The 25,705-nt window shown below is 48.9% G+C and overlaps 1 protein-coding gene and 1 long non-coding RNA gene across 4 annotated transcripts in view; one reads left to right on the forward strand and one right to left on the reverse strand.

The window, feature by feature from the left end:
- The window catches only part of ADAMTS9 (ADAM metallopeptidase with thrombospondin type 1 motif 9), an 86,884-nt gene extending 67,778 nt beyond the window's left edge, over positions 1–19,106 (reverse strand). For 2 of the 3 annotated variants that reach the window (XR_012589269.1, XM_074602233.1), the window contains exons 1-8: positions 18,886–19,106; positions 18,371–18,759; positions 16,977–17,139; positions 3,381–3,667; positions 2,342–2,425; positions 2,118–2,239; positions 1,666–1,706; positions 1,439–1,544 (exon numbers count right to left, since the gene is read on the reverse strand). Coding sequence is in view for 2 of the 3 variants with exons in the window: in XM_074602233.1 (XP_074458334.1) it covers positions 1,439–1,544; positions 1,666–1,706; positions 2,118–2,239; positions 2,342–2,425; positions 3,381–3,667; positions 16,977–17,139; positions 18,371–18,759; positions 18,886–18,979 (1,286 nt within the window). In the remaining variant the exon portion in view is untranslated. Of the gene's footprint in view, positions 1–1,438; positions 1,545–1,665; positions 1,707–2,117; positions 2,240–2,341; positions 2,426–3,380; positions 3,668–15,509; positions 15,642–16,976; positions 17,140–18,370; positions 18,760–18,885 lie in introns of those variants that run through there. The other variant, XM_074602234.1, reaches the window with a different exon arrangement.
- Positions 18,504–21,370, forward strand: LOC141749176 (uncharacterized). Its single transcript, XR_012589270.1, has 2 exons — positions 18,504–18,713; positions 19,771–21,370. It is a non-coding gene; the product is annotated as an uncharacterized LOC141749176 (long non-coding RNA).
- The last annotated feature ends 4,335 nt before the right edge of the window (positions 21,371–25,705 follow it).

Genomic DNA, 25,705 nt, shown 5'->3' on the forward strand with positions numbered 1-25,705 from the left:
CACCCTAACGCTGGCTGCAAAATGTCTTCCAACGCAGTTGAATACCTTGGGCCACGCTGATCCTTCATGCTGTTGCCCAAATAGGGCTGCAGCGGGGACAAGACTTGGCTCCTGCGTATTATGTGGCAGGTTTACAAAACGCCACCAAGCATCAACATCAGCGGAAACCCAGGCGAAGCTTGCAGCACGTGACACATTGAAGAATGCGGCAAATACGCTAACGGAGACAGAATGGCTTAAAGCGCTTGGCCGTTTGAAGTGGAGAAGGGGAAACGACCCGATGTGATCCTGCGTTCGAAGGCTGGGGAGTTTATATCCCGTTAAGGTTACCTCCAATGAACCACCTTTTCACTCGGCTGCCTGTAAAAGAGCAAAGAGGTGGCTCCTGCTCGGGATCTCCTCTCACCCCTCCGGCAGCTCTGGGGCAGCATTACTGAAGGAATTAGCCACACGTTAGGTGTGGGGAACGCCAAACCTTTGGGGACTCTCTCTCAGGAAATCTTATTTAAACAAATACTACTGTGGTTAAAAATAGACCGTCTCAGCCAGCTCTCTGTGCAGAAAAAGGGAGTTTTTGAGAGATGTGTTCCCATGCTCTCACCCATCCCACACCTACAGACCTCCATTGCAAAACAGGTGTGAGGTGGTTTGGGACTGAGCTGGCTGGTGAATAAAGGACTGTGTGATCTAAGGTGATTTTTCTCACTACCACTCTGGAAAAAAGTCAAAATCAGTTAAAAGAAGTTTCTACTGGAGGGGGTGCATCTTGAATGACAGCATCTCTTCTGGGGACGTCCATCAGCATGAGATTTTCCTTTGGGAAATGGTTCAGGAGGTGGGTCAGGCTCACTTACATGTCCCGATCACCTGCCAGACACCCTGGGTAAATTCCTTCCTTCGGTAGCACCGTGCATGGCACTGGGATGAGCTGTGGCAGGCTGAGGACCTGCTCTTGGAGGAACCTTCAGTCTCAAAGGCCAGGTAAGATGTGCCCATGCCCCTTGCTCTGGTCCTCCCCGAGGCACCCAGCCCCAGCCAAAAACCTAGCTAGTCCCAGCGGCTTGGCCAAGACATCACAGCTGCTGGGGCAGATCCTGCTGACACCCACACGTAGAGGCGAGAAGATGCAATAACAAGGGACATTTTGTTAGCTCTCCTCCCCTGGTTAGGTGCTGCTTGGGGTACGCTCTGTCACTCATCCTCCACAAAATGCGGGTCTGCTGGTTTTACTGCTCTCAGATGGGCTCTGGAGCACCCCACCGCCTCCCAGCATCACACCACAGCCTAATCTTCCCTGGTGGTGCATCTTCTGCACAAGTATATCTATCTCTTCTCAAATAATTAGGCTCAGCGGGTACCAAGCCTAGGCTGGCTGGCAAGCCCTAGTTAGCATAAATCTTGGGCTATTTAAATGTAAATGTATTTACATAAAACATACACATGGCCAAGTTCATGTGCTATTGTGAAAGCAGTGCTCAGTCCGTTATCTTCACTAATGGAACAGCTCCTGTATGGGTCACAGACTGTGCCCAGCTCTGCCAGACCTAGGAGAGAACAAAGAGGTTTATGATAGAAAAAGAAATATTGCCCACGGTTCAGCACAGGCAACTAACATTGTCACTACAAAAAAAAGTTATTAAAAGACAAAGAAAAGGTTTTCCTTACCCAGAGTATCACATTTGTCGTGCGCTCTACAAATATCCTGTCTGAAAGCAGAACAGACCTGACACATTAATTTTTCAATGCAGCAGTGTGTTAAGGTACAAGCACAATAACAACAACATCCAAAAGCAATTCTTGGTCCTCCACCAGACGTTCTCACGCTGGCTGGCCACACCGTCCAGTCGGGGTCTGAACCAACTCCCTGCCGTAGTCAGAGTTTTTCATCTTATGTTGAACCCACGGGCAGGCCTTGGAGAGTCCTGAACCTCTCAAAGTCATCTACCGGCATGGTGGAAACATTATCCCGGATCTGCTCACAGTTACACTGCTCCCACAATTGCAAATGTCATTACAGCCACATCAAAAGCCGAACATTTCCCGTAGTTGCGTACATCCCACGCTCACAGCCTCTGACACGCGACTCGCTACAGCTCTTATGAGAATATTCACCATACCTGGTAACAAGCACGGCTGTATCGTGTTGAAGGTGACTTCCTTCAGGGTGGTTCTGGGATTGCTGCCACTGGCAAAAGTTTTTTAATGTTGTCTGGGCATTGTAAGATATTGCAGGACCATCCTAATAAGCAACAGACGGAAAGCAGGTATTTTAATCATTCATTGCAATGCGCGCTACAAATGCCAGCGTCAAACAGAAGGAGAAGAAAACCACTTCCATTACCTGTTCATTATGTATCACGACCAATTTCACAATAACAATATTAATTAAATTTCCAATGCTTGGGTCTTTGTAGATAGAAGCCACCTGTTTCAAAAAGAAATACTCAGAATTAGTGCTAACATTGAAGGAAAAAAACAATAAGACAATACACGCATGTTTTCCATTTTGCAACTGTTTCTCCTGAGCCGCTCTTCTGCCCCACTCAGCGCTCTGATGCTACTTGGAGAGACCTCCTGCCAGTAGTGCAATTTTAGAATGAAACAAACCTGCTGGAGTCACAGAAAACCACCATTTGCTTTTGCTGTAACACACATTTCACCAAATTACGGGACGATTCTGCTCTGAGATACAATGACCACCGACCAAGACTGTCAAAAGCAACTTGTTCTCTTAAGTGCCTCATTTTGCCATGGACGTTTTTAGACCTGCACTTCTACCCTCGAATAGGGTGAAGCCCCTCCAGTGACACAACTACACCGAATACTCACTTCCGGACACTAGGCATCTACAGAGCTGCCTGTTTGTTGACTACGCTACTGCATCCTAATACCAGTAGCTACTAAAATGCTTGTCCTCAGCCTGGAAAGCCAACCCTAGCACTATGCTAAGGATGAACGTGACCATAGGCTCCTTCTCCTTGCAACGGCAGGGAAAGCCGTGCAACTGCAAAACCTACTAGCATCAGCCCCTTGGAAGGCACAGTCCCCAAAGCACCTTTTAAATTCAGCTGCTATTTCACATGGGCCTAAATAAAAAGAAGAGTACAGCGCGTGGAGTAAAGGAGCAGCGACGCTTCATGTGCTGCTTGGGGTTTGAAAAGCTGGATGGGAGAGGTGTGGGAAGGGTTATGGGAAATGTGATGGGTCTGGGAAGAAGACGGCTCCAACCGATGCTCCCCAGCTAAGTTTTACCAACATTATCTCCATGACTGGCCAAGGCAAAATGATGGTATCACATAAGAACACAACAGAAAAGGACACTCTGTGACGGCTAGACAATGATCCATGGGTGAATCTACTCCCCGTAGTTGAATACTCACTATTGACATCAACGTTAAGACATAGTGCTGTAGATTAGCTCCATGGTAGGCGACCATCCTGCTGTCAGCCACCACCATCACCTCCACAAACCGAGGGTAGGAGAGAAACCGCTTTGTTCTTCTGTGGCTCTTCTTTTCACTCATGTTCCCCGTCTTGTTGCTATCTGCAGAAAATGAATTCACTTCCAGGCTGTGTTTCAACATCTCCATGTCAGATAACAAGCTGCTTTCTGCCCACTGTCTTCTCCAGTGTTTCCGCTTGTTCTTTTTGTGACTGTGTTCGTGATCTGTGATTAAAAAGCAGAGAAAAAACGTAAAGTACGTTCTGGAGTGAATAGAGTTAACACCATATGCACGTTATGTCAAAATAACTATCTACTTCAACCAAGAGTTATAAGCAGGCTTGTTCCAAACAGCTAAGCAAACCAGGACTATGTGGAAGCCCGCCATGTAAACCAACATCTAAGGCTTTCCTTAATTTTTAAAGTAATCTTTTGGAATCCAATGGCACTTAAGGGCGGACATTCACGTAAAGGCTTTCCTGCAGCAGGGCCATCTCCTTGCCCGCGCAGGAGGGACGGAGCCGGGGCTGCAGTTCAGTTTAACTCCGTCTGAGCCCGGTGATGGTAATTAGCCACCGCAGCAGCAGCGTGAGGATTCTGGGCACGTCCAAGGTGGCCAGGAAACCACAGGAAACAAAGGTCCAAATCCTGTATTTCTAACTCAGGCATGAAGGACGGCAGGATTTGGCCTTCATAGCGAAGCAATTATATATGATTTATTTCTGTCTCTAACAATAACATGGCTGGGCTTCAATTCCCCCCCTCCCTTTATTATTCTGTGCTACGGGAATGGTAAAGGTCATCTAATAGCAACAGCTGCCACTGGCTAAAGAATAGAATTCAGGAAGTTTCACATATACTGCTTTTGATATTCAATTAGGCCAAACATAAAAGCAGCCTGAAAATATACTCCATGCTGATACAAAGACGACAAAGTGAAGAGGGAGAACAGGCAAATAAAACATATGGAACGTGTACAATTAAGATTTACCATCTGATTAGTATGTAATTATAGCATTATTTAAGTGTAAGAGCAAAATCAGTCTTATTTGATGCCACTTAATTTTTAATCAGTTCATCATAGGAAGAAGCTAATTGAATGCGATTCATCCATGAGAGACTGTTCACTTCTGCATTTAATATAAAGCCAGATCTGAACTACTCATCTAAGACTCCAGGCTACAACCCTCACGCTCTTTGTAGCTTTAGTTTAATTTCGTCATGGTGGTGAAAAATATCATGTTTCCTTATCTGACCTACTGAGTAGGTTAGAGGAAGCATAATATTAGGGAACAAAGGAATATTCAATGCTCAAACAAGATTGAAATGATAGGAAACTTCTTAGCTATTTTTCCCGTGTAGTTTCCTCTTAGTTCAAAAAAAAAAAAACCAAAACAGAATACATTTTCTAATATCAAGACAGGCAAAGGGGGTTGGCCAGCTTCTACGCATCTGAAAAATGCTATCTTTTTGCCCTACGTGTAAATAGGCAATAGAATATTTAAAGAATTAAACTCTGTTTACTCTGCCCTACCTAAGCCCTATGAATTCCCCTTTCTTGATATAGTCCAGACCACCTTAATACAGCAGAGACTCCGCAGTTATTTGAGTAAGAATTCGAGAAAGCCAATGGCATTTGTGGTTATAATTGGATTGCCCTAGTTCCTCTGCACTAATCAATGCCCTTGTGTTGGCAAGGTTGTGCTCTCACGCTGGCACGGCTTCGTGGGCAACTGTGACATTATCCCGACTCCTTCAGTGCCGATCAGCCCGGGAGGCCAACTATGCATACAAATAACCTAAAGGTGAGAGGAAGACCAGCCGGAGGAGAAAGTGCAAACCTCAGCCCTTCAGCCAGTTCCCCTCCTCTCTGCACCTTCAGCCAGTCACTTAAATTTCCTTTTTAAATAGCTAACTTCCAGAAGAAGCAGGTGTTCACAAGGAAAAACGCATTAAGGATGGGGAGATGCTCGACAGGGCTTGAGCGAGGCTGAAGGCAAGGCTGCAGGGCGAAGGCAGAGCTCTGCGCCATCCACTGCCACGGCTCTGCAAAGCCCCAAACAGGACCACGGGGCTCTCGGGCATCTTCTCTTTCAGCCAGCCTCACAGAGGGAGGTTAGATGGCAGGAGGAGGCGGCAATGCAAAGGATTCTTTGAAGAAGCACCTGTTATACAGGAGATGTTGAAAAGTTGCTAATCACATTCCTCTGGCTTGCACTGAAATCCTGCAGCTAGTGTTGTCACATGCTCAAAAGCAAATTCCACCCAAAAACCAGCGGAGTCCACATGAAAAGCCAGGTCTGGTTCAGAGAGCCCCGACCTGACCCACCACGCAGGGGTACCAGAGCCCAGCATGGACAGGTACACCCAGCACACAGGAAAAACTACCTTCCTTTCTACTGCAGAGATCTGGCACAGCGTCACAGAATCATTTAGGTTGGAAAAGACCCTTAAGATCATCAAATCCAATCATTAACCTAACACCGCCAAGGGCACAGTATCGGCGTACTTCCCCCGTCCAGCACACAAATCAAGACAGTCAAATCATCCCTTCAAAACCCAACGTATTTTTTTCCGGGTGTGAAGTCACTCCAACACTTACTGCATGCTATTTGGACAAGCCGCGTACAGTATGTTTGCCAGCCTAGTTACTGTGAAACCAAGCACGTGAGAGTGGGGATGCATCGCGTGTAAAGCCAGTCCTGGACTTTGATAGTAGTGAACTGTTATCTTCACCCATCGTTCTGGCATATAACTACACTCAGAGGTGGTGCACATGCACCTGTAAAAAATTAAACACTAATGGCAGTGCCCTGCTCTCAACCCATCCATAAAACCCCCACCAGCGTTAATGGGAGTCGCGCACAGGCACTGCCAGTACTCCGTGTGCCTGATGCTGTTGATATCTCGCTTGCTCCGTTACAATGGACGCAACAGAAATGCTCCGACTGAATGGTGCAGGATGCTGATATTTAATCAAGCAGAAGGGAAAAATCTCTTACGTTACACAAGAAAACAGAAATTTTACAGCAACAGCTTCCTACTGCCACACACAACGCCAAAAAAGGGTCTGATATTTTTCCACCTGGTTTTGCGTTTTTCTTTTTTTTTTTCCCATTGTGTTAATATGTTAACAGAAATCAGTAAGGAAAATGGTTTGCTTGGCAAGCTCTCAGTCTTTGCAAATGACCTGAAAAACATCTACCTACACATGGCAGTAATTGGATAGGTTTAAGTAACGAAACATTTTCTTTAATTTGCAGAAAAAAAACCAACAAACGCCAATGAATAGACAAGCACTTTCAAACCACGCAAACTCCAGATCAATAATTCAAATACTAGGTGAGCCTATGCACTGATTCAACAGTTAATATTAATTTAAGAGGTGGCTAAAAGGCTGCTGGAATAACGTCCATTTTACTGATTGCTTTACTAAGACAGTCTCTGGTGTGTGCGCTGTCTTTAGACAGACCTGGAGGTGTATGTTGATTTTTTTCCGCTTGGTTTCTTCTTTGTTATGTGGGATTTAAAAAGGAGACCCAACCCTGTGACCGGGATATTCCTTCCTGATGGCATCTTCCCACCCGTGCCATTTATTTTTGCTTGCACAAGAAGCCTCAGCCCAGAGCCCATTGAGCTGATTTATGGATGATTCCTGCCGATTAATGGACTTTTGGATCTGTCCCAAGGGAGAGAGCAGGGGAGACTCAGGCCCTACACGAGCACTTTGCCTGCATGAAAGGGTGACAGGGCAGAGGAGCCAGGGACTGCTTTTGAAATAGTAGCTATTGTTATGCTAAAACCAGAAATTAAAAGAAAGAGCGATCGCTTATCCCAACAGTTCTAATCCTTTCCATTTCTCCATTAACTTGTCCTTGGAATAGAAGGCAATTTGTACAATTAAATAAGACGTGTGACAATGCAAGCAGTTCCAGTTCAGCTCCAAGTTCATGAGAGCTCACATAGCAGGAGGAAAAAAAATAAGGTAAAAAAAAAAAGTAAAAGAGAGAGCAAGAGAGGAGAAAAAATAATCATTTCTTGAGATAGCAAGAGTGACAACCTCTCCTTGCTAGAAAAGGGGCACGATCCTTTCAAACCGACTTACTATTGTATGTTTTCTGAGTGTGTGACCTAGGATTTTTAACACAAAATTTGCTCCTCAGTGGTTGGCCCATAACATTCCTAGACCTGCTCTGATCCAGCTGCGCAGATGATAAAACTATCGTTTGGAAGTTAACGATTTATTGCACACCTCCATAAAAGCAGATCAAGATGCAGCTGAGCTCCCTCCAGGCAGGCAGCCGGCGCGGGACCTGCCTCCCTCGACTCAAGCAGGAGCCATGGCAGCAATCCCTGCCCAAACGGTTCGGTACAAGCTCTGGCTACAGTCAGTTGGCCCAAATTTGCTGCCTGTAGCTGGTACAACAGCAATCACTGAAGTGGCTGCCATCACTTGGAAAAGAGAGGCGAGAGGCAGAACGGATTTTCTTCACGCCGAAGTCAGGCTAACTGGAACGAAACCATATTTTTAGGCTCTTCTTGCCAGGATATGGGATGGAAACTGCCTCCTCTTTAAATGCATCCTAAGCTGGACCAAAGGATTTTTCTAGCCCTGGGTCTGTTTTAATTCTACATCATAGAATCGTAGAATGGTTTGGGTTGGAAGGGACCTTAAAGCCCATCTAGTTCCACCCCTCTGCCCTGGGCAGGGACACCTCCCACCAGACCAGGCTGCTCAAAGCCCATCCAGCCTGGCCTTGAACACCTCCAGGGATGGGGCACCCACAGCTTCTCTGGGCACCACAACTTCCCTGGGCAGGGGGAAACATCAATCTCTTTTATATCAGCTTTATATCTTTCAATATATCTACACATATGTCGCAGATGAATTTGCATGAGGCCAAATTCTCCCCTCTGTTACTGTGACCGTGCTGTTGTGGCCAGCATAACCCAGAGCTGAACACCCCTTCGCTGCCGGCAGCTTCTCGCCCTGCTCAGACAACAGCCAGGGATGCTGATGCACCAGGGGAGCAGTGCCTTGCTCTGGACCACACTGAGGTGACCACTCCAACGAGCAGGACCAGTCCTGCCTTCCCTCTGGGTAGCTCCTTGACTATGCAACCAGAGCTGCTGCTACAGCTAGAAAGGGAAAATAGGCTTTATGGATAGAAGCGAGATCAATGACCTTCAGAAAGGAAACGAAGGATACGGGCCAGACAGGATCCAAAGTGAAAGATATTCTGCACTAAGGGTGAAAATGAAAGTTTGCCTGAGTTTTCTAATCTGCAAACCAGAAAGTGTTCAAAATCAAATTAATCTGAACTTAACTGACAGAGATCAACTGGAGTTTCAACTTTAATTGGCAAGAGCTGGACAAAAATGCAAGAGATCAAACTTTCATAGTTGGAACTATTGAAAATGCAGTAAAATATCAGACGTTTCACAGGTGCCACTATTAGGGCAACACAAAGGAGCGAAATTTTAGTTTTCCCTTTGTTGTCCATACTTCCCTTTGAATTAGGAAACAACCTGGGCTCAAAAGAGTTCTCTCCCAAACTGTTCCAGGAGAATCAAAATATTAGGCTTCTACAAAAAAGCTTTCTTTGCTACTAAAAGGAACTTTTGCACAACTGGATCATAAGCCCTCACGACCCAGGCGCACCTGCTTATTATTTTTCTTGCCTTCCTTCACTTTGAATTTTGCACATACACTTTACTAAGTGGCCTCCCAGGTGCCCAACTGGAGCAACGTTCAGATCCCCAGAAAGGTCCACGTCCAGAAACACCTGCTGCTACAGTCAGTCCCCCGCATCAAGCCTGGAGCCTGAAATTTGTTTGTAATACCTGAAAATTCTCTAAGACCAGCAAGCAACGCTATAGAGCCATGAGCAGTTTAGACTATCACAAAGCATCACCGATACAAAAATCAGCAGTCCCACCTCCACTCACCCACTGTGGCCTGTGGTGGCTTTGGCTATAGAGTCTCCAGCCTTGGAGATGCCAAAGCTCAAGGTGATGCTGAACCCAGCTACATCTTTTGGGGTGATCCTGCCTTTCTCCCTGCTGCTTGAACCAGAACGCTTGAGAACCACTGACTTGCAGTTAGCACCAATCAACTTCCCTTAGTAAGAAAATATTCTCTATTTTTCTCCCATGCGAACACCAAAGACCACACATACTTTAGACACTTCCTTTCCTGATGATGTATGTGAGAACGCATTCCAGCTTTAAAGAATTTTTTTTGCTGCCTAAGGTAAAAAGTTGTACGTGAAAGCTACCGATTTTGCACAGTAGACAGAAACTAGATTAATGAACAAAACAATAAATTGCCTCCTTAAGAAAGCAGATAGTAGTAACACATGAGTTGAGCATGTGGCGGAAAATGATTCAACATCACCTTACAAACAGAATAACTAAATAGCTGCATCTCAGAACTGCAAGGCACAAAAGCACCATTGAATTGGTACAAAAATAGTTTAAGGTATCTGTAATCCATTGGTTCGGGAAGAAAAATAAACTAGCCCTGTAGAATGACTGAAAAAAAACCATGGCAAAATACCCTTGAAAACCATCCTGACGCTGCAAGGGGCTGGGCAGTTTGCTGAAGTACATCCCGGTGTTTCACCTATGAGTAGACGCACAGCTGAGCCAGGCTGTGGGTCAAACGGGTACAAATATACCACGGGCACATTGACATACATGGGGAAAATAGCCAGGGCCGCTGTCTTCTGCGCTGCCCGGGCTAATGGAACCTATTTGCCTGCAGAGCTCTCGTGGTTGCCCTTGCTGAACCTGACTTCTGCCTTGCAAGGCACCTGAGCACCCAAACTGCTCGTTTGCTTGCTCTTAATGCCAACTTTCAATGCATAACAGTCGCAAGTAGGCCAACACGTTATCCCCACTCATGTCTAGTGATACCTCTGAGGCACCAGGCCAAGAACAACACTGAGATCACCACACCTTTGTACTGACACTCGGCAAAAGATGAGAAAAAAATCTCCCATTAGGAAGAAACTGCCTACCAATTGGACACCACGATGCTGGTAATGCCAATACAGGCACGTGGGAAGAGAAGTCACAGGATAGTCAGCCTGTTTGTTTTCATTAGTATATGCCCTGGGGTAGAGACGGAAAATACCAAAGTGATACCTCCCGGCTTCTCCCACCTGCCCTTCTCCAGCAGGTATCCGCACAAGTGATGTAAAAGTAGATGCAAAATTGCAAGTACGTCCAATTTGATTCCAGGAAAATAATTTAACTCTGTTCACTTACCATGTCTAAGTTGCAAATCAATAATAATTTGTTTACTCACAATCTTAGTCTTCCACTGTTAAGGAATTAAACTTCCTTGCCAGACAGATGCTTGATACGTTTTCAGTACTAACAACAACAAAATGCGTGCACCTTGCTTCTAACTCACATTGAGAAATTTTCGCACAAAAGCGCAATTATGGGATCTGTATCATTGGCTGCGATCAATTTTTTTTAACTAAAGTTAGAGTAATACCTTATTTCATTTGCCAATACCACAGCAAGATAGCACAAACACTACAGCCAGATCCCTTTCCCAACTCAGTATGGGAAAAGCTTGTATTTGACATCCCAGGCCCATTTGACCAACTTGGCTGTTGGCTGTTACTGTGCTATTACCTCAACAGGAAGCCAGAAATAGCACTAATTACATTAGCATATGGGACTTGTGACGTAACTCTCTCGTTTGCTGGTTTTGGGAGGGAAGGAAACCTGAAATAATTACTATCTGACTATGAATTACACTTCGCTTCCTTAAGATGAGAAACTTTTCTGAGGGAAAGAACCAAGTCAATGCTTTACCCTGAGGCCAAAAGCAAAGCTGACAGCTTAAACAGACTTTTGAAAGAGCTCAAGGATTGCTCAACCTGGAAGCAAAGGCTTAGGAAAACCTCCCTGCAGATCTTCTGCAACGCCACGGTTACGTGAGACCCAGGAGTACAGAATTTGCCTGAAGACCTGCCTGGAAACCAGACACCTAGAATGTGAAATTCTGCTGGATGAAGGAGTTGAAAACCGAAATAAGGTCACAGTTGGAAGCAAGACAAATAGTCCAAAAGAAACTGCAAACACACAAAAGAGCTCTAGACCAACAGCTTGACTGCAAAGGATCTGGGATTTCACCACGGGCCACTCACAAGAGTGCAAACATCGAGTTCTGTGGAAAAGGCGTTCAAAGCTTCTGCCTCAAAACAGCTATAAAATAAGAATGTGACGCACATAAATTGTCTGTAGGATGAGTGTGAAATTTTCCACCTCTGGCCTGTTTAACCCCGTTTTCTCACCATTGCTAATTCTAACACTGGGTAAACACCTGGAACCGCAGCTCAGGCAGAGGCAAGAGCTCACCACCCCCCTGTGCCGACGAGAGACCACATTACATGGAAAGGGACAAAGTGAGGCTTTAGCCATGGTGCCAGACCTGCAACACATCCTCCCCCAGGTCACCTCCCCGGTCACAACACATTAACAAACTCACACCCTGGCAACCCCAACCTGGCCTCTCCTTCCCAAGCAGGTGGCAATGTCGTGGTAGGACCATCTCCTGCTTGTGCTGTGGGTTCACCCATGACTTCCCGTGCAGCTGGGTGGCATGGGAGAGGTGACAAACATCTGCAAGGGCTGAGCAGGCTGGTGCTAATTATCATACGGGAACAGGATCGTAATCATCAAGCTGGCAGCACCAGGAATTGGCTTGCTCAAGACACAGGGCTGCACTCCTCTGCTCTGGTGTTTCCCCAGTGTCACGTTCAGCGGGAAGGCTTGTTAAAGTTACTATGAAAGGGTAATCTATTACAAATTACTCATTAATGCAACTGAAAAATCAGTGACATATTACTGATTATGCCTGTGTCACGCTAGCTCGGTGGCAAGACTTGGTTCAGGCTGCCGATTTGCCTTGTGCTTTTTATATCAACCTTCTCAACACAGCTTAGACACACACAACTTCTTTTCTCCTCCTGACCTGGACGAGTACATGGGCCTTGCCGTTTCGGAGCTGCTGTGCCTGGCTGCATATGTGCTGCCTCCTGAGTAGTCCAACTGCTTTAACACTTTGCAACCAAAGACCCAGCTGCAAATTTGAGACCCTTCTGCGTCCATTTCTGGCAGGTACTGGGACGTGCTAAGCCTCCAGGCTGGTAATGCTTGCTGGTTTTTGGAAAGCAACCTCAAGCAGCTGAGTCACCAGGTTTTCCCACCTCCGCCGGCAGCGGGTGGGGACACAGCCAGCTCCGCGCAGGTAAGATCTGCTCTGTCCTGCACTCCTCTGAGCCCGCTTCCAAAAATCTCACCACCACAGCACAAATTGCTGGAAGGCCTCTTTGCTGGCTACAGCCCCTTGGCTCTCCTCCAGAAACAGAAAAAGCTCTAATCATCTTCCTACTAGTTTGGCACCATCAGAGTGTTATTGCTGCTTCTGCATGAGGAGTTTTACCCGTGGTAGATATTCCCGCTTTAAGCGCTCTCATTAAGGAGCCAGGACTTTGTGCGAGATCCTCACACGTGGCTCCAGAGCCTACGTCTAACACCAGCAAGTCACAGGAACAGCTAGCGCTCACTATATATTCAGTCCTTCATCTATTCATTTCAGCCACAGATGGGTCTTAAATATAAAAGAATTATGAAAGACATGGCAAAACCAGGGAGGTACTTAACCAACGAAGCTGGGAAGGAAAAACGAAGCACAGATCAGGAGAGCACAGTGAACGCAGTGGGAACAACGAAGGAGCTACCCAAAAGAGTTAATTTGGGAATCCTGCACTGGGGTCACAGTAAAAGCTGCCAGGAACTTCCAAAGTTTGGAGCAATAAATAGCTGAACACGCAGCAGAAGTGGGAAGATGAGAAAGCCCAGCTCTTGCGTTTATACTCATGGCCACAGGGCAATTGTGGCTTGGTGCCACCAGGCAGGTGGAGGCTACAACTACCTCAGAACAAGGGGTGGCCAACAGGCAGAATCATTGGGTGAGATTCAGTAAAAGGCTAAAGCTATCACAAAACCCAACAAAACTGGACGAAAAGAGCTCCAGAGAAGCCAACAACCAAAATATACATAGAAACGTATCAATGACGTAAAAACACGGTAAACGTGAGGGAAAGGAGAGGCAGCAGAAAGGGACACAGAGCAAGAGGTGGCCTGAGGTGGTTTATTTAGGTGACGAGCAGAAGCAGTGTCCTGTTGGCTTCTGGAGCCAGACATCTCTCTGCAAGACCAAACCTTTGGGGTTTCACATGGAAACCAGTGGGTAGGGCTCGCTGCTCTGCTCCTGGTGGGAGGTCAGACTGGGACAGGGGGGTCGGAGAGCTGCTGCCTCCCAAAGGCTGCCGGCACGGCGGACGCAGCTCCCCGTGGCACCGCAGGATGCAGCTACACGCCTTTTATCATCAGAGTCAGATTGTTCCTCTGCGGGGCGCAGGAAAGCTCCGCTCTCCAGCTTCGCAATGAGCCACTTCCTTTTTTTCTTTTTTTAGGATCAGAATTTCTTTTCTCTTCCTCCTCCACCTCAAAAAAGCGGATATTTAATAATTTGGATCGGAAGAGCTCGCTATCGTGAAGCGATGGGTGGTAGCGGCGCTGCACCTAGTGACATCACGCTGTCAGCCTGGCCAAGTCTTCATCCCGTCAGGGCTATTCAGTAAAACACAACTAATTATTCTGCCAGATCCTCGGACCAGATGACAAATTGATTCACGGTACTAACTAAAAGAAGGGAAGGAGGAGAAATTGCACCATTTCCTATGACTGAAACTACATTAACCCGTTACCCCAAGGAAAACTTTGTCAAAAGTTTTTATTGCGGCGGTTGAGCTATGTGCCAGACGGCTGAAGTGCATTGCCAGGAGACCCCGGTGTTGTGCTACGAAAGTTCATGTGCAGAGCACAGCTTGCATTCGATATCCATCAGCATTCAGAGGAGAACGGGCTTTTTTCAGAACATCTGCAGAGTATCTTGTATGGCAGAGGACCTAAAACTGTTTTCAGAAACTGCTAATTAAAACTTAACAAAATCAAATACCTGTTTTTCTAAGCTGACCCAAGGACGCTGAAAACTAAAAGTAACACCAGGGAGGCTGCTGGAAATGAAAGCTTTTACTCAATCTGTCAGTCAACTCACAAGGGAAACTGTTCCTGGATACTGCAAGAAGTCTATAATTACATCATCATGGCAAGGGCACACCAGTACATTGCTTATTAATCATTTCCAGGAAGACGACTATCAGAAAAGCCATTCTTAATAGCACCACTACCCAGCAATGTGGGCTCCCTTGCTCACTGCAGGGAGTGTGCTCAAGATTTCCCCCGCAATAATTTCCTTTTTGAGCAAATTTCAATCCCTGCCAGAAGCCTGCAACACACACGCACCTTTTCACACGTTCTGCTGACCAAAGACTGGATTCACACAACACCCTACAACTATAATAAACTCCCAAATTCTTACGAAACCATTCTTCTCTGGAAGGAGTGACAGATGCGCCCCTTCCAAAACAGTGAGTGCTGCTAGATTTTGTGTTTTCCCCTCTGCTCCAAAGACACGAGAGATACTTTCTCTCCACCAGACATAACTCCAGGGGGAACACCAAGGTTCAGCAATGCCCAAGCTGCCACGCGCTTACTCCTTAATTGAAGTGACCAAGACTTGTTGACCAAAGCATCATTCCCTTTCAAAAACTTGGACAACAGTAAAAGGGAGAGGGGGAGATGGAGGAGAAGAGGACAGGAGGACAAGTAAGACTGTCACACCTATTTGGAACCCTTAAGCCTGTATTTGAGAGGTGGGACCTCGTCCCTCCGCTACACGAAGCAACTGAGAAGAGCAAGGAAATAAAGACGAGCAAGAGGTAAAGTGTGTTGGAAAAGAGGAGAAAGAGATACACCGCTTAGGTAATATCACGGATAGAGTATTATTCCTGTGAATCAAGATCCGTAAGAATAATACCCTAAATGGAAGCGATGATACAGCGGGGTGAAATACAGCAGACTGTTATAACGGCACAGAGTAAAGACCACAAGTGAACGTCAGAGCCCTCCCAGCTACCTTTGATTCAATGAGTCCTGTGATCTGCTGCTCCGTTCCTCCAAGGGCTACTGATGCAATGTGCCAGATTCCGTGTTTCTTTCCAACTGTTCTGAGTCTCCTGCATCTGATCTCAAAGAAGGGAGCAGAAACAGCTGGAAGAGAGAAACCAGAATGGCATAGTCCAGCAGCAACCCTTGGAAGAACACGCAACGACAGCCTTGGGAGAGGTACCATTGTCCCCCAGCACGTATGTTTGCATGTGGACACGTGTCCACATGTCTTCTAGAAGAAACACACGTTGCTAGTGCCTCAGCTCTGGCTGGTCACAGAGCACCAGAGCATCTTCTGACTCAGCACGTGATCAGTGCAAGCTGAACAGACCGACAGCTCAACAGCATGGCCGCGATCCACAGTTACGGGTGCCAAACAAGTCACGCGTGCTAAATGCAGTCTAAGTTTGGCACCATGCTTCTCCTTCAGTGGTACCTCTACTCCCTGAGCAACTCCACCTACTTTGCAGCACACGAGCGGCTTGCAGCCCGCACGAGGGAAGCCAGTCAAGGTCTACTCTGTTTTGGCTTTAAAGCTCCTGTAGATCTAGCTGCAGGCCAAAGGAGGAGGGCAAAACAGCAGGTGAAACAGGAGACCGAAGGAATAAGCTTCTTCAGAGAGAACTTAGGTATTTGCTGCCAAAGGAGAGGATTAGTTGTGAAAATCAGGAAGTCAAGGAGGCAGAGAGCAGCAGGAGGCCACTGCAGATAATAGGGACAGTAGGAGCAAGGCTGTTGCTCACCAAGGCACGTGAAGGGGAGATAAAAAGGCTTGTGCTCTTTCATATGTGCAAAGACTAGAAAGAGGGAACAAGGAGGTCAGGGAGATGGTGCTGGTGGAGGAAGGGCCACGAGGAAAAAAAAAAAAAGCCTTTGAAAATGAACCATAGAAAAGCAATTAATAAGGGAACAACTGTCAGGGTTGATGTTAGGACCTTCTTTCTCATTTCCACTAGAAAGACAGAAGACATTGCAACTCACAACCAGATTCAAGGAAGGAAGACCAGGAGCACAGCAAGGCTAGGACAGAAGGATGTCATTTAAAAGACAGAAACAGAATTTCAGACAGAGAGAAGATCAGATTAGGATAGTTAGGAATTACAATTAGAAGAAAGCAAGTTTAAAGGTTCATGGGATATTTAAGGCAAGACAGCCCAAAGGATCTCTTGCCAGCCTTACAGCAGGGATGAAATGAAAACCATAAGATTTTTCCCGACCACAACTTCCTTCTAACTGATTACTAGAAAGCACAGGCGCACCACGTCTCTTCAGGACAGCAGTACCACCGCCAGCCTGGACCTAGTGCACACGGTACCATTTCTAGAGAGGTCCCTCAACTCCACATCCCTTCTGCCCCACACAAACCTATTAATTACTACAAATTAGTTCCCTTTCAGAAGTGCCAAGTCACCAAGGGCAGCAACAAAATGAGTACCTGGAGTATCGCAAGTCTGCCTGTCCCCTGAAGAGTTGGTTGGAGGTGTCCGGTGTCTGTAGACTAAATGTGGTTTATTGTGCTCTTCTTCATACTCCTGTTCTTCGAGTGATAGCAGCGGCTCTACAAAATAGTCCCCATCGTCAGACTTGAATGTGCCTAGCTGAGAGAGACCAGAGAGGAACAGGCGGTCAGCTTCAGGTGATGACGATCCATGGAGCAGGACAACCCAACAAAATGAGTGGTCAACAAGGGAGCTGCACGAGTGCCTGGTTCTGCAGCAACCCCTGCAAAGGCAAAGGCTGGAGCTCCAGTTCCCATCGCACCACTCACGCCCACGCTGGGATGCACTTAACGGAAAGCAAATTACTGATCCATAGGCAGGGAGCACGAGACAGGGATGTCTGCCAGACCCTGTCCCTATGCCAGTGACATTTCCCAAGCCACCCCTGCCCAGGGGGGAGATGGTGCTGCAGCGTGCTGGAGACCTCAGTGCAACCCCATCATGCCGTGCTGGTGTCGTACAGCAGCTCTCCCCGAAATAAGCTTTAAACCCACATGTAAGGGCCAGAAGAAGGTGGCCAGCCAGTGAAATCCCTGCTTATGAGAAGACACTGATGCTCCTAGTTGCACATGACTAAGAATGAGGGATTCAGAGGGTAAATAAAAGATATGCACAGCAAAAAACATCCTGCAGCCATCCTAGACTGGGAAGCAGAACCAGTAACTAGGAGGAAGGCCTGCCCAGCCACACACACGTGCACTAGCCTGGGTGAATACACTCACCCAAGAGAGCTCCTGGACCAGACAGACCTCCTGAGGAGCACCTGGGATGGGCACCCCGGGGTGCTGGAAGGCACCAGGGCAGTTGAAAGGGTCAGCCCTGCTGGGAGCCTCTGTTCCTCCCTTCGCCAATGTCCCCTTGCACAGAAGGGCACCAGGATGGCAGAGGGGCTGCCACAAAACCTGCCCTCAGCCCTCCTCGGGCCATGCCCCCGCCCCGAGGTGCAGGAGGGCTCCGGGGCCAGCGCAGCTGGGGAGACTCAGCCATCCCTTTGCAGCCCTCGTCGGCCCCCCGGGGGCAGGAGGGTGTCGGTGCCCAGGGTCTGCGCCCGCTGGGTGGCAGTTTTTCCCCCCAAAACCGGCAGAGCAGGAGGGGATTCCCCCCCACTGCCGGAACCCGACAGAGTAATAAAAGCGGGGTGGGAGAAACCTCCGACCGGGGCGAGCCGGAGCCGCCAGCCCCATCCCGCAGCCGGGGGGGCGGGCGCAAGGGCCGTCCCCATCCCTCTGCCCACCCTCCCTCCCTCCGCTCCTCCTCCTCCTCCGCGCTTCCGCCCCGGCGCCCCGCGGCTGGGCGCCCGGCGGGGCCGGAGCCGGAGCGGGGGTCTCACCATCCCGGAGCAGAGGCTGATAACGGCGGTGTGCCGCGGGCGGGCGTTGACGTGCCCCCGGTAGAAGCAGTGCTTCACGTCGGCGTCGGCCGCCTCGGCGTAGAGGCGCCGCTGGTCGGCAGCGGGTTCCCCCAGGAGGCTGACGGTGAAGAGCGGGGCGATGAAGGCCGAGCTGGCCGTCAGGTTGAAGAGGAACTGCTGCCCGAAGGCGGAGAGCCTGTAGTGCGCCTTGGGGGAGGCGGCGGCGGCCGCCGTCCAGGCGTCGGGGGCAGCGCTGGTGCTCCGCCGCCGCCGCCTGAAGTGGACATCGGTGGGGAAGGGCTCGCCAAACTCATTCACCCGGGTAGGAGTCACGATCTCGTACTCGCTGAGCTTCTCCAGCAGCTTGGCTGCGAGGGAAGACAAGCACATGCCCCTGAGCGGGGAGGCCGAGCCCCCCCACACCCCCCCGTGGGGGGGGGCGGCAGCCCAGCATCCCCCCGGCTTCCCCCCCCCCGCTCCGAACACCCCCTTACCTTGCCTGGGGTGCAGCTTCTGCCTCCTCGCTCCTATCCTCAAGCCGTCGATGAACAGCGTGGTGAGTGCCAGCGCCAGCGGCGCCAGCTGCATGGTGCTGCGCGCTGTCCTCAGCGGAGAGCAGCCTTCCCCCCGCTTTCCTCGGGCTCTTCTTTTCCTCCTCCTTTTCCCTCTTTTTTTTTTTTTTTTTCCTTCCCCTCTTTTCTTTTGCCCCCTTTCTCCCCCCCTCCCCGCCCCCCGGTGCGCTGCCGGGGGGAAGGCGCCGGAGCCGGGCGGCGTTAGGGGCGGGCGGGCCGGCGGGGAGCGGGGCGCCGGGGGCCGCGCATGATGCGCGGGGGCGGACGGGCCGGGACCGACGGGACGGGCCGGGACGGGGGAGCCGGCCGCCCGCCCGCCTTCGCCTGCCTGCTCTCCCTCGCTTTCCGCCTCTCCCCCCGTCGGGCTGGTGGACGGGGCGCTCCCGGGAGCCAATTTAAGGGGGCGGGCTCCATAGATCAAGCAGGAGAAAAAGATCCCGCCCTGCAGGAGCAGGGACAGCCCTTCCTCTCCCCCCCCCTCCGCCTCTTCTCCTTCCAACATGTCACTTTCTTTCATTCCCGAGGAACGCCGGAATCGCAGGTTTTCGCCAAGAAAAGCCCTCGCTGCGACTGGACGGGGCGGGCGGGGGGAGCCCGAGCCGCGCCCCCGGCCCGGGCGGCCCCCGCCGCTCCCCAGTAAAAGGAGGTTTAAAAACCCAAAGTGGCCCGGGCTGAGCGACACCGGCTGCTCCCCGATCGGCCAGGTCCCGGGGGGAAGAGCCACTTTGTCACTCACCGGGAGGAAAGCGGAGTTTTCGTACATAATTGATGTTTTTCCTTCTTTTTTTTTTTTTTTTTTAAAGACAGGTCAAAGAAGCGTACCGGCAATCGAAGAATCCCCTGGTCTGACACTTTTTATAGCAGTTGTTTTCTTCTGCATGTCTCAGATATGAGGCGCTTAAAGCAACTTTTGTTTAGAGTTGTTTTTTTGTTGTGCAGTTTTCAGGCGCCCTGTGGGAAAAGAAAAATTATTTCCTTATCTGAGTTTATTTTGTATTACAATTTGGAAGTTTTATATAAAAATTTAAGACATCCTCTAGAGCTAAACATAATTAAGCATTGTCTTCTACCCTTCCTCAAACCAAAATCTTGGGTTTGTTTCCGATGTTTGGGGTTTTTTTTCCAAAATGGGGAAAGATGCAATGAAAATTTGAAGTCCATAGGCAAGGCAAAAGAAAATGGATGGTTGGAAGTTCAGATTTGCACTTCCATAGAAAATTTCAAAGTTCTGCACTTTCTTCACTCAACTTTGGGACAAAGAACAGAAATATCAGTATTTGCTGCAGAAAGGGAAAGCTTCAAAAAAAATCAGTTCATAATCCACTTCTGGGCAGAATAGCACTTCCTGGCTCTTCTAAACAAACTGGTGAAACCCTACAAACCTCCACCGTTAGCAGTAAATTATTAATTTTGTACATTAAATATAAAAGTCAAAGTAATCAAAGCATCACCTGCAAAGCCACGTGTCTTTAGTGCTGTGGCCAGCAGGCCGGGGCTGGGGGGGGCTGCTGGGCAGGCCCTCGGCGGCAACGTGGCACAACTGAGCACGGTGCAGGAATCGCCACGTTGATGGAGACCCAAGTCAACACGCCTTTGGGGTAAGGCGTAATGGCACACAACCTCCCAGCATGGCGTTGTGCCCATGCTTATAAACCACGTTTAATTTAAGTCTGTGATGCTTACCATAAGACAACTCACCCAATATTGGCTTCGGGCGCTTGGCAAAGCTGGGATGCTTCCAGATGTGGGTTGCTTTGCGTGCAGTCCTGTCCGACAGCGGCGTTGGGTCTTCTCACTGTATCCAGCCTTCGGGCTGGCGTAAGCACAGCCACGGCTGCTTAATGGCCCCCCATTTCTGGGGAGCAGAGGTGTCTCCCTGCTTCCGCTGTGGGTGTGTAGGAGCAGTGATGTGCCCATTCTGGTAGGTGTCATCTCCTGCTGGGAGCATCTCTTCCCAATCACCAAACGTGGCTGTATCTCCATGCACTCACCTGTTTATGAGCAAACTTGGACCAGATTTGCTTTTCATGCTGCAAAGGGTCTGCACGGTAATGTCTTCCTATCCTTGCAGCTAATTGCTTGCTCATGCACACACATTAAGACAGAAACCCTCAGAAGAGGAGCAAGACCAAACTATTCTAAAATAACTTCAATCTGCAAAGCCTGCTGGGGCTGCCACGCAAACCCCTGGCTTGCACGGCCTTTCCTGGCTCCGCATGAAAGAGCGTGGCATCCCCACCCTGTCCCACACTGAATTGTGTCCTGATCGAGTCGGAAAAGCCACCGAGGTCCTTGGGCTGCTGGATGAACAAAAAGGGGAATCTTGTAACACCATCGCATAGCAGCCTGGGCTTCCCTCTAGGGGGGCTTTCTCTGTCTCATTGTCAAATAAATGATTTAACTCGTAGCAGGAGTAATGTCTGCTCCCTGAGCTGCGGTGCCGCTCCACCAGGCTAGCGGGAGCACCCCGTGCTTTACCAAAGCCCTGACAGGTCTTCCAGCACCTTCCCACAGACTTCCATGAGTGCCCCAAAAGTTTCAGACTTCACAGGGAGAGGGATACGGGGTGCTCGAGCTTGGGATAGTCATGGCAGGGGAGGAGGCGGCTGTATCCTGTGCCCAGGTGGGTGCAGACACGTATCCCGGGAGTGCCGGCGCTGCCAGTTGGGCATGTTGAGCGATATGAAGCTGCCGGTCAGCAAAGGGGGTGTGAAGAAAAGCGAGTTGCCTGAGGAAGGAGAGAATGAAAAGCTGAGCATAGCATTAGGGCTGAGTCAGAGGGGTGGAGGCTTACGTGAAGCGAGTCCTGCTGGTGTCCTGGGAGAGAGGGGTGCAGCCTTCGCTCATCTCCTCCTCCTCCTCCGATCAGCATGCTGTTGGGAAACAGGTCTGCTGCTGGTTTATCTGGGTTGCAGAGTCCCCCAGGGCAGCCGCAGCCCCCCATTTCACAAGCACCCCGCATCCCACCGCTCCCAGCCTCAGCATCCCCTTGTGCTGGGTCCAGTGCTGGCGGCGGCTGCCTTGCTCCTGTTCAACTCACCGATGCAGGAAAACCTTTGCATTTTTTGTGTAGTTTTCTACAAGGTAACCTGTTAATTTGGCTCTGGGGTGGGGTTCAAAGATGCTCAGGAGCTGTCACGGAGTGAGAGGTGGCAGCATGTACCTGTGACTTGAGTGGACTGGACCCTTTTTGTCACTGAGCTGAATGGAGCGAGGCCGGCTGTAGAGGAGCATCCTCACGGGCTCGCTCACTGATCTGAAACCTCAGCACATAGAGACATGAGGGAAGGCAAGAAACAAAACCCCTCCATCTATCAGAAGAGAGGAGCTGACCCGTGGAGGGACTAATTAGGTCTCAATTATGGGTCTGAAGTGCTCGTGGGACCAAATCCTGGCTTTGCAGTGGCACGAAGCATGTTCTAGGAGTGTGGCATGACTGACAATGCCATTTCCATTGATGTACGTAAGAGTTGTACGTTGTGCAGCATTTTGAATCTTTACAGCTGGAGATTAGGAAGTGCACAAGGAAAGCTGTAGCGTAAGTAAATAGATTACGTGGAGTTTAGAGAAACTAAGCTACAATCTTAAATTCAAATAACTTTCCTATTAGGAAGGATCTATTAATACTTACAGTATGGTAATTGTGCAGACTCCAAGTCCTCACCCAGTCAAAAGTAACCCCTTAAGAGCCCATACCGGCCCATGGAAAAATCCCCTTAAAACGCTGGGAATTTTGCCTACATAAATACTGCAAAAGTTTGAGCTGCAAATGCCTCTTCTATAAACTACAAAGTGAGAACTCGATCACAACAGCAAAACTTCAGTAGGAAATTTCAGGCAGTGCGTGCTGCTGCAAGAATACACTCAAGGAACCCCAGTTTCCTGCAGCTTTTGCACTGCTTTTCACCCTCATTACCATTTCCTTTTCCCCATAGGTGAGGGCAATCCCCAGTCACTAATCTTTGTTCTTTGCCGCTCGGCCTCTCCCGGTAAGCGTCATCTTCCTTTATCTGCTGCATCCACTCGCTTGCCCAATGATTATCCCAGGAGGCAGACTGTTTCCCTTTGATGGTTTCTCTTCAATGCCACAAGATAACTGAAGACAGCAAACATTTTCTCCTCGTGTCTAATCTGTGTGGTCAGAAAGTGAAAGATTTTGTTCCCTTCAAACAGTTGACCTCTTTGCTGGCTGGATTTCAGCCTCTCTTGCTCATCTGCCTGTGCTGGTAACAAGGATACCGCTGCTCTCTGCTGCCTTTCTCTCAGCTTAGGAAGCTGTTCCGCTCACATAAAGGCTTCTCTTTAAAGGACATTTTCAGCAATAGCGTCAAGGCTGGATTTTTAAGTCGGTTTAAGCCTTTTGCATTTGTTTGGAGGGGCTGAGACTTGCAAGTTCTTGGTGTATGCTTAATTTTCAAACTTGTTGTCTGTGCCAAGCCAACAATTATTTTTTGTGATCCTGGTTAAAAGAATTTAAACATACAGTTTAACTCATCTACGGTAGCCATTCTGTAGACGGAATGGAGCCTTCCTCCATGGGGCTCTCTGTTCTTCCCCCGAGCTGTGTCCCGCGTAGGGTGCTGCTGCCATCAAGATCTGAATCGCTTGGTTGTTTTGGGTTTGCTCCTCTGGGCTGTAGAGGGCTGGGAAGTGGTACCTGCCATTCGCTGCAACACCAGCACAGCACTTTGTCACTGCTGTCACAGCTTGCGCTCTGTGGGCCTATATCCTGTCCCCATTTTCGGGCTGGTGGCAGAGGGAGATGTGAAAAGATGTGCCTGGATGCTGCAGAGCAGAATTCATAGAATCATTGAATGTTTTTGGTTGGAAGGGACCTTTAAAGGTCATCTAGTCCAACCCCCCCGCCGTGAGCAGGGACATCTTCAACTAGATCAGGTTGCTCAGAGCCTCATCAAGCCTGGCCTTGAACGTCTCCAGGGATGGGGCCTCCACCACCTCTCTGGGCAACCTGGGCCAGTGTCTCACCACCCTCAGCGGAAAGAACTTCTTCCTAATGTCTAATCTAAACCTGCCCTGCTCTAGTTGAAAACCATTGCCCCTCGTCCTGTCGCTACATGCCCTTGCAAACAGCCCTTCCCCAGCTTTCTTGTAGGCCCCCTTCAGGTACTGGAAGGCCGCCATAGGGTCTCCCCGGCTCCTTCTCTTCTCCAGGCTGAACAACCCCAGCTCCCTCAGCCTGTTCTCACAGGAGAGGTGCTCCAGCCCTCTGATCATCTTCATGGCCCTCCTCTGGACCTCCAACAGGTCCCATCCCGGTCCCCTGAACACTGAGGTGTGCACGCTAAAGTGGCTAATCCAAGGTCACCCAGGCAAACAAGACCCAAATGTTGTTCAGCTTGGTCCTCAGTCAAACTGTGCAACTCAAATGTCTTCCCAGGCCGTGCCCTGCAGCAGGAGCTGTGTCCCGTGAGATCCATCCCTCGGCACAGAGGCGCAAGCTGGGTGCAGTGGAAATGCAAGTATCACCCTGTCCTTGGAGACATCATCCTTGGTTCTTGCCTGGGTGGGGAACCACCATTTGGGAACAGAAGGTGAAAGAGGAAAAGCAAACAAGTCTCTCATATTGCTCTGCTCACACGCAAGGAAACTGGCTCTCAGTTTGCCTCAGAAACAACTTTGACCCTGGAAAACAGATAGATGAGTAGCACCTAGGGACTGGGTGGGAAGAACAGCAAAGCCCATGTAGATGCTGCAAATGTGTGGGATTTTCAGCTTTAGGTCAGCACGGATGGACATAATGATCCCTTGAGGCTTTCCACTTAAAACTGCTGGTTCCAGCTCACCCCTCCCCTGCTCCCAGCATTGCCGCAGAGCATTCGCACGCTGCTTTTGCTTACACCTCTTATCTGCCTTGTGGAAAACGTGTGCTCAGAGTCGACCAACTTCTGGGTCTCACTGCAGCCTGACAGTTCCTTTGGCCCGACAGGCATTTGTAGACCCATCCCCTACCCTTTTTACTACAGGTGGCAATCTGGGACAGGTCCTACAGTAGCTGAGAAACACTTAATTCTGGATCTTCTGATTTTTGTGCAAATTAAGCCATCAAGCTAAACATTATGTTGCTTTATCCTTTGTGTTTGACACACTAGAAATCAAACAGGAGCTCAATACACTCCTCTTGACTTGTGATGTTATGTACATATGCATCTACGCTGTGTTCCAGGTGCCTTTGCCAAAGCATTAACAGTAATACTAGGAGGACTAAACAGAGCAGATGTTCCGTAATCCCACACCAAAAGGGAACGTTGGAAATTCTGCAGGTACAAAAAGCTTTACCCCTCGAGCCATGTACTTTTATTCATATAAACTGATTATCATAACAGCTCTGCAATGTATCACCATCACCTTATGAAGAGGAGACCGAGACAGTCGATTTGGCAAAGGACACGGAGTTGTGGATTTCTGACCCTGTGATCAGTTCCACCCTCCCACCCAAGCCTGCACGCAGCGTAAGCATACAATGTCATATTTCAATGCAGGGATCGTTAAACTGTAAAACTCTATTTTAGGAGGGTTGTTTTCATTCTTTCCCCAAATAGTAGATTGTCTCCAGAGACAATAAAATACAAATATCCATTAGAGTAGGAGAAAAGCTAAGCAGCTTTAGAGATACCAAGTGCTTTTTCCCTGAACTGTTTGATTTCCCTAGGGGTGTCACAAGGTAGCCAGCTAAACGCAAAGCCTTCTCCCCGAGGGAAGTCTTTGCAATGTTGTTGTATTT

The sequence above is a fragment of the Larus michahellis genome, chromosome 10, assembly GCF_964199755.1.
Source record: "Larus michahellis chromosome 10, bLarMic1.1, whole genome shotgun sequence".
Classification (NCBI taxonomy): Eukaryota; Metazoa; Chordata; class Aves; order Charadriiformes; family Laridae; genus Larus; species Larus michahellis.